At 42.0% G+C, this 8,675-nt stretch overlaps 1 protein-coding gene across 1 annotated transcript in view; it reads right to left on the reverse strand.

Annotated features, from left to right (window-relative positions):
- The window catches only part of fgfr2 (fibroblast growth factor receptor 2), a gene marked incomplete in the record, with an annotated part of 61,159 nt that overhangs the window by 2,037 nt on the left and 50,447 nt on the right, over nt 1-8,675 (reverse strand). The window contains 3 exon segments of the mRNA XM_014021153.1: nt 1,713-1,818; nt 2,950-3,087; nt 6,770-6,840. Coding sequence (XP_013876607.1) covers nt 1,713-1,818; nt 2,950-3,087; nt 6,770-6,840 — 315 coding nt within the window.

Below are 8,675 nucleotides of genomic sequence, written 5' to 3' on the forward strand. Positions count from 1 at the left end.
ATATCACCTTGCTTATAGTATCGCAATATATGGGATATAATCGTATCGTGACCCCTCTGTCATGATATGTATCGTATCGCCAAATTCTTGCCAATACACAGCCTAATGAATACAACGTGTGTGATGTCAGAGATTAAGATTATAAAGTTGTCTGGCATTAATAGTAAATATTTTCAACAAACTGCTAACTAAAAACTAGATATCTGAGTGTAACAATAAATGCTAAAAGTAGCAAAAGGCAATAGCTTTTAACTAAACTTAGCACAAGCATTAATAATATTAGATTGAGTGGAATTAGCGTTAGCAGTACTAGCATTAGCAGAAGTAGATTTCAAACAATATCTTTGAAGGATTTAAAGAGATCTGTGTAAAACCAAAAGCCTCCTGAACAAGCTGAAGGTTTGATATATAAATGGTTAAATTGGCACCATTCATATGAAATAGATAGATGCCAAAAAAAATGCAAAAGGAAAGAAAAACTAGAAAACAATAGTGTGTGGCAAAAGACCAAGAGCAAACAAGAAGAATATAAATGAGATCTGAAACCCAGTCAACAATACTGGGGACTTTCCAGAGGCGTCTGGGAACAGTATCACCTTTATTATGATACGTATGTAAACCATACCGAATCACCCAGAGAGGATTTATAAAATACAACAGAAAAATAATCTCCAACTGGATACTCTAAGAAAATATTTGCACCAGTAATAAGTCATAAATCGAAAGTTGGACTGCCGGCTCGACCCGATCACAGCACCGGTTGTAAAAGCCCACTGTGGGAGGGATTCTGGTCTTTACAGTTTAATCTCATAACTTCAGTCAAACCAGATCTGAAATCTGGCATCGGAGCGCCTGACATAAACAATGAGAGATGGTCTGGAAAGAAGTCAAGACGCTGGCAGAGCACAGCTAACCGTCATGAAGATGAAAACCTCAAGAAATGCTGTTATTAATTTTTGACTGGGTCCAGTCCTGTGAAGATGTTTGTGTCTGCCGAGGGCCCCTTTCCCCCTCTCAGCTCTCCTCCACTTTCATGCCGGTTGCTGGGACTCGTTGTGTACRCTGAACAGTTCTTGGGGTTTTGTGAAGAAAAAAAGGAGAGAAAGAGAGAGCTGGCTTCCATTTTTCCAGCTCAACACGAAAAGGCTCGTATTACTACAGATCTCCACATCTGCCAGCGGTTTGGGGTAGAGGTGAAGGAGGAGGGGGGGAAGGGGAAAAATGCGAGAAAAGGGGGTGCTTTATTACATTTCAAAAGTTCAAACTCCAAGTTGGGCTTCCTTGGCATAAATTCACGAAGCTCCAGAGCAGACGGACTTCGACAGCTTCCCGTTGGAAACCTTTTTTTGTGCGAGGATTTCACACGAGACAGAGACAAATGGAAAAAAAGACGCAGGCCGTTAACGGGAGTGATGACTGGGCTGCAGTGGCTACGCTGAGCCAGGATCAGATCATGCAGTCATTTTTCACTGACCCATTAGACCTTTGTCAACCAACTCCATAAACTTCTTGGCAGTATTCATTTTAAACTCTGCGTGCTTTTGCAAAAGTCATATTTAGTTTGTATGGGAAGACTCGTGAGTATCTTCGTTTGCTGTTTTCTTGTAACAAAATGCCAAACGTTCAGTACGAGGCATGAATCCTGACCGCACAAATGGAGAAGAAACGTCTGCAAAATATGGTGAGAAAAAATGCAGAGGAGGTAAACTCACTTCGTTGGTGCTCAGGGTGAGGATTCGATCCAGGTCCTCGACTAGCTGCTTGAATGTGGGTCTCTGTGATGAAATGGCATGCCAGCAGTCTTTCATCATCATGTATCTGGGAGWGGAGCAGATAAAGAGATGGAAAAATAATCAAATCCAAGCTGGATTCCAGTTTAATCATGTTTAAAATGAATCTTTTTTGATACACCAATTAGTCAAGGAGTTCCTCAGGGCTGGTTACTTGGCCCACTAATACTTATACGTATGAAAGGCGCTTTATAAATGCCTTATTATATATATAGGCATTTATAAAGCGCCTTTCAGGACACCCAAGGATGCTGTACAATAGAAAAGAAACAACTGTAAATACATATATATATATATATATATATATAAATTTACTTATTATGCTGATGATATTTTGTTATATTTATTCATAAAACCTGATCAGTTCTGCTCATTAGGTTCTTCTCATTTTAGCCTTTTTGTTTTAATTTGAACTAATTTCAACAAACTTTACAGAGTCGTTCTGCGTTCTTACTAGCCTGGTAAAAACCGGCCCGYTGTCCTTTTTGCTTTGAAGAGAGGGTCTGGACTCTCAGCTATTGAGAAATGATTTCTTGCTGGCCTATGTTGAAGTTTAAAATGATCGGATTTGATTTACCCAACTGCTAACATTTGGCCGTGACGTACGATGTGCGCCAGCTCGACCGTGAAGGAAGCTAAGAAGCTAACTGGACATTGTTTGCGCTGTAAACAACCATCTCCTACTGCGAAGAGAGAAGCACCGAGCTGAACGAGATGTCTGTAAATGAGTGCTTCAGGCTTTGTGAAAACTGAAAACGGAAATTTCCCTGGTTTACTAGAATTTAAACCTGTTGCTTTTTTGTATTAGAGACTTAAACTGTGAACTGACTCTATTTGAATAAACTTTCAAAACTTTAGTTTCCATCTAAGTTGTCCACTTTGCCACTGAAACAAATTGCCAACAAATGAACCAAAATAAAAGGTTTTTAAGTTGCGTAATGTTTCCTTATTKACGGAGCTGTGCCATTGTCCATTCACTGCAGAGGTCTTATTCTGAATGAGGACACTGATAGCAGACAGGCACAGCTGTGCAGAGGCCTGACAGAGCGAACACAGAGTCCCGGATACAATGAGAACTGGGCGCAAGACATAATCTGTGCTCAGATAGACGATGGGCTGGAAAAGATACAAGTTTTGGTGAGAAAAAAGCTAAACTTACAGCTCATTGGTGCAGTTTCCAGGCTTATCCATGCGATGGCCCTCTTTAAGTAACTTGAAAAGCTCTTCAACGGGAATGCCAGGGTAGGGTGAGCCCCCTAAGGTGAAGATCTCCCACATCAGCACCCCAAATGACCAGCTGGAATAGGAAACAACAAACATATTTAAACAATCGTAAAGTTTGGAGTGGAAATGTGAGATTTTTCATGTAAACAGTGCCAAAGAGGTTTTTAGTCTACAGCCACATAAAAAAGGCTTAGTGAAATTAAACCAGGCTAACATCAGTGGTGTCGCTGCCCAGTTTCTCTCAACCAATGACTTGTGGTACAAACCCTCTGCCAGTGTTCCTCTGGCCATGCTCTCAATGGTGGCTTTTGTGCCCCGGCTGGCCGGTCACACAGACTGGCATTGTCTGATCACACCAAACCAAAGCAAACAYCGGACCACCCACAGCAGACAAAGGAGGTGTAAACACCAAGAGACCAAAAAAAAAAGAAAAAAGATGGAGGTATCCGGTTTGTAAAGCTAATTCCAATAGAGCATCTGAAAACCAGAACCACGCTCACGACAAAGACGGTGTTATTCTGTACCGACACATTTACCAACAAGCGGCTCGTTGTTGCAGCTACAGAAGGAGCGGTCCGACAAGATGAGCGTGCTCTGAGGTGAGATGTTATCAGCTCTTTCATCTGTTTGTTCTGTCCTYTCTATCACTGTGGAGGATCTCTGAGTCACTTTGTAACCATCTGACCTGCTGAGCTGATGTCCACCTGCAACGAGCCGTGACAAAACAAACAGACACTGAAGGGCCTCCTTTAATGACAAGTCTCTCACAACTATGATATAATTTAAAAAAATTATATTCCTATCCTGAAAATAACACACAGTGTCTATGGCACGTGTCAAACCCAAGGCTCACGGGCCAAACGTGGCGCACCATGACATTTTGTGTGGCCCTCGAGAGTTTCAAAGATGTATTGACATACATCTCAATTGTGCGGATTGTCCGTAATTTACAGGGATTTTCTCTCATTTTGCAGGTATACAGACGTATAAAGCAGCTCCAGGATTTTTTMAATTTTTACGGATTTTTTTCAAAAACTCAATTTCAAATTTATTGAACATGTCAGAGCCTGTAGGATGTTAAAAAACATCAAATAACCACTTTCCAACCTGCTCTGCAGCCAGAAATAAGTTCTCCTGTCCTTATATCCTTATTCACCCAAACCCTGTCCCCGACGCGTGTGAATAATACGGATTTTTAGCGAAAATTACGTTTTTTTGAGGCTCATTATACAGGTAAAATTCCAAAGGGGTTGACATGTATGTATTTATGTCTTAAAATAAGTCGCTTTAAAGCTAGCATTAGCAATAAACTCCATCTCCCATAATGCATGTTGATTATTTTACCAATGAAATGACGGCATCCCACCACCAGGTGGAGCTGCACTGGGTTCAGAATTCGCCATGCGATACCTCCATTTTGCTGCATGTTTACTGGCTACGTTTGCTGCAGCCCAGTTGTACTGGGAAGTGGGAATTTCCCACTTACTAGTCGTACATTTAAACTGGAACACTCCTCCAGTGGGAATTCCCCRTCGGAAAATGGGAGAGTTCAGATTTCAAGATGGCAGCTACTCACCACAACTCAACAGTGAGCAAAACGCTCTTACTTTTATTAGTATTTCTGTTTTATTTATTTCACATTTAGTCAGTTAGCAGTACTTCTCAGTGATTACAAAAGGATGTGTTAAAATGCTGATTCTATGCAGGAAATACCAGGTAGAGCTCAGTTATTTATTAGCGGGGCTCAGGAACGAGACGTTATTTTCAAAGTGCCCCCACTCCCAAACTCCCCCTACTGTATGACAAAATATATCTACACTCAGTATGTTGTGGGAGTTACTGTCAGCTACTACCACACCAAACTGAGTTGCAATCATTTTAATGTTCGCTAAAGTTGTGGCGGCCATCTTGAAAGGACAATAATGACAGTATTATGGCAAACCGCACTCACTTCCTGTTCTCTGCTCTTACCCCACCCCCCGAGCCGTGTGTTCTGGACCCATTTCGTTAAAACCACAGAAGGGTTTTTTCATTGAAATTCATGTATTCATTTAATCTGATGTCATGTATGGATCGCTGGGCGCCTGGTGACGTTTGGAANCACACACACACACACACACACACACACACACACACACACACACACACACACACACACACACACACACACACACACTCTACACACACACACACACACACACACACACACACACACACACAAACACACTCCTTAGACCTGCACAAAAAAGCCAATTACTGAAAGTGAGTGATGAATTCTAATTAGCGGTGAGCTGATACAGTGGCCATTTCATGTCTGTCCCACCCTACACTTACACACACACACACACACACACACATCCTTGTATTTGCATCAAACTGAGGATATTGTATTGACTTCCATTCATTTTTGTAACTGTATTTATGCCTAACCCAGACATGTTCCCTGAAATTAACCTTTACTGGTTTATAGTTAACACTAACCTGAACCAGAACTTAACTCACACCAAACCTCTAAACCTAACTAGTAAAACTAACCATTACTGATCTATAGTTAACACTAACCTGAACCAGAACTTAACTCACACCAAACCTCTAAACCTAACTAGTAAAGCACAGCAGAGCTGCAAACAAAATGAGGACATTGAAGAGGTCCTCACTGTACATCAAAGACCTCACTTTGATAGTAACTATGGTGAAAATGGTCCTCACTCTGTGGTCAAAACAAACGCACACACACACACACACACTCCTGTTTGTTCCCAAGTTATTGATTGATGTTGTGGTACAGGACATGGAGGTTAACATGCTGTTTGCATGCACAAACAAAAACACAGAGATGTGGACAGAATAAAAACATCTGAGTTCAGAGAGACACACACACAGGTTTGTTTTTATAACCCTGTGGGGACGGTGGATTGACTTCCTGATTGATTTTCTGGTAATTTTATAGCCTAACCCTGACCATTTACCTTAAAACTAACCTAAACTCAATTCACATCTTGGTCCTAAACCTAACCSCCCACCTGAAATTAGCATCCGTACCCTTGGGGACGGGCATTGGTCCCCACGAGGCTGCTTTTTTTCTGGAAAATTGTTCCCACAATGTAGGAAAAACGTGCCCACACACACACGCACACACATTTATTTCAAAGGATCAGCATCCTGGGCATTTATCTAATTGCTACACACACTGCAGCGTCTGAAGCAGAAACTTCAAACATTGTTGTCAGAAAGCATCAAACTCACTAAAAGAGAAGGATGCTCTTCCTTTGTTCTGTTTTTAGAACTCTTGATCTAAAAAATGACGGGGTGGAGACAAAGATGGGTCAACAATTCACTCAGCAGATGAAGGAAAATGAGTGTGTGTGTGTGTGTGTGGGGTGGGGGGGTGGAACTGGTCCAAAGTGATGTGCTGCACGTTTAAAGTGTTGCTGAGTGAGGAGGAGAGAATGACGCTGCTGGGACACGGCATTCAGACGTGGGGTAGGGGTCTGAAAAAGGTGGGGAGATTTTCTCTGGCTAAAGGGGGGGGGGGAATCAGGGGGGCTTCGGGCTCCTTGCAGGCCCTTTGAAGCCGGTCAGATTAGTAACACGGCATTGGCTGCAAGTCTAGCATGAAATCCTCACTTTTGCCACAGACTGGCCAGCGCTGGCCCCTTATAGCCAGACCCCCACCACACCCCCCACCCCTCAGCCATCGCAGCACCAGAACCTTTCACTCAGGTGTGTTRATAAAGAACCAGTGGATCACTTACACGTCACTCTGGTGTGTGTAGACCCGGTCAAAGAGCGCTTCTGGAGCCATCCATTTTACCGGGAGACGACCCTGAAAACACACACAAACACAAGGTTTTATTTCTATCCTTATTTGGACCACTCTCTAGCTGTGTTTCCATTGCAAATGTGCGCAAAACTTTGTCGATTTTCTGTTATTGTCGAAAAAACAGTTTCGCAACTGCAGTGTTTCCATTAAGTAAGAAATGTTATTAAAGTCACGTGAATACGTTTGTTCTCATGATAAGTCATTACAAACATGGCRGYGATGGATGTAAACACATAGCATGTTGCTACCACGACACTAGCGCTCATCATCAGAGGAGATGTCGGCGTCTTTTATCGAGGCTTTCCAGAGACAAGTCCCTACTTGGGAGCGGCTACGTATGCTGTGTTTTTGGGAAATTGTAGTCGGCGAGTTTACTATTTTATACTACTTCTGTGATATTACTACTACTTCTACTTCCTGTTATCGTCTTTGTCATCATCTTTTTCACCAATAGAAACAGCCGGTTGTTGATCACGTGACTCCTGTGATGTGAAAAAAGTGTTTCCATTGCAGTTTTGCGAAACACACCAATTTCGATACAGCCGAAAAACCACCTCATCCTAGTGCAAAAACATTTTTTTCCTAAATTGACGTGTTTCCATTGAGCAAATTTATTTTTGAAATTCTAATTTGCGCATTTTCATGGTCAATGGAAACGCAGCTATTGACTTCCATTTATTTGCCGCAATTTTTACACCCTAACCCTGACCACCAAACCTAAACTAACCTCACAGGTACCTGACCCTAAAACTAACCTAAACTCAATTCACACCTTAGTCCTAAACCAAACCCCCGACCCAAAAATGGAGTCCTACCATATTAGGACCAGTCTTTGGTCCCTATGACTACTGGTCTTGACAAGAAAGGTGTGTATACCATAAACGGTCCTAAATAAGTAACAAAAACAAGCACACACACAGAGAGAGGTGAGCTAAAATCAATCCATAAATTCATCTGAGATCATTCGCTGCTGCAAAAGCCGATATGTGATCGAGCCGTTTTAAGGAACGAACATCTAGAAAGAAGCTTCCCAAGAGAGTATGTACTTTGTTTGAGCAGCAGAGGTGATAAACAGGGTCACAGATAAAGGAGAGTTTATCTCAGGAAACCATTAAGGCAACCAGAGAAGCTAAGGACACCAGACAAGGTCAAAGTGTGCAGAGGGGCTTATTGGCAAAAAATAACCTCATCAGCTGAACTAGAGTCTGAGCTAGCATTTTGCTGCTTTTAACTTTTAGCTAGCCTTTTGATTTTACCAACTCAGTTTCAGGTTCTTCAGTATCTAAATTCTGTTTTCAGCAGAATATGCTGTTTCTCTTGTTACTAATAATTACATCAAGACTTATCACATGCAACCTGTTTGTTTAACAATGCATAAAAGAGAAAAACAACTAAAAAAGTTTATTTTAATCCTGAACAGACTCGGCTCGGTCTGCTGTCATTGTCCCAGCCCTCRCTACCATCATCATTTGTGAATATTGTTGTGGCTGTCAGCTACTTCTCAGCATGATCGTGCATGCAATGAAAAGGCAATCATGCATATTAAATGAGGATGTGCTCGCAGTGCTGATCTGCGGTGGGAAAGACGGACACTGCTGGGCCACTATGGAGATGTCAGTTATGTTTAATCTGCTTCTCTCTCTCTCTTTGGCTAATTGTGTAAACGCCGATGAAACCAAAAGAACAAGAGACCGAGGGGGTAAACAGTGCCGAGTCTCTAGAAGCTCCACATTCTCATCTTGCCTGGGAACCTGCAGCTTTTGCCAAGACACCAGCAATAGAAATGAGTAAAATGGTAGAACAAAGCACGTTAGAGAACCAGGACTGAAGTTTGAAGA

The sequence above is a fragment of the Austrofundulus limnaeus genome, unplaced genomic scaffold (assembly GCF_001266775.1).
Source record: "Austrofundulus limnaeus strain Quisiro unplaced genomic scaffold, Austrofundulus_limnaeus-1.0 Scaffold280, whole genome shotgun sequence".
NCBI lineage: Eukaryota > Metazoa > Chordata > Actinopteri > Cyprinodontiformes > Rivulidae > Austrofundulus > Austrofundulus limnaeus.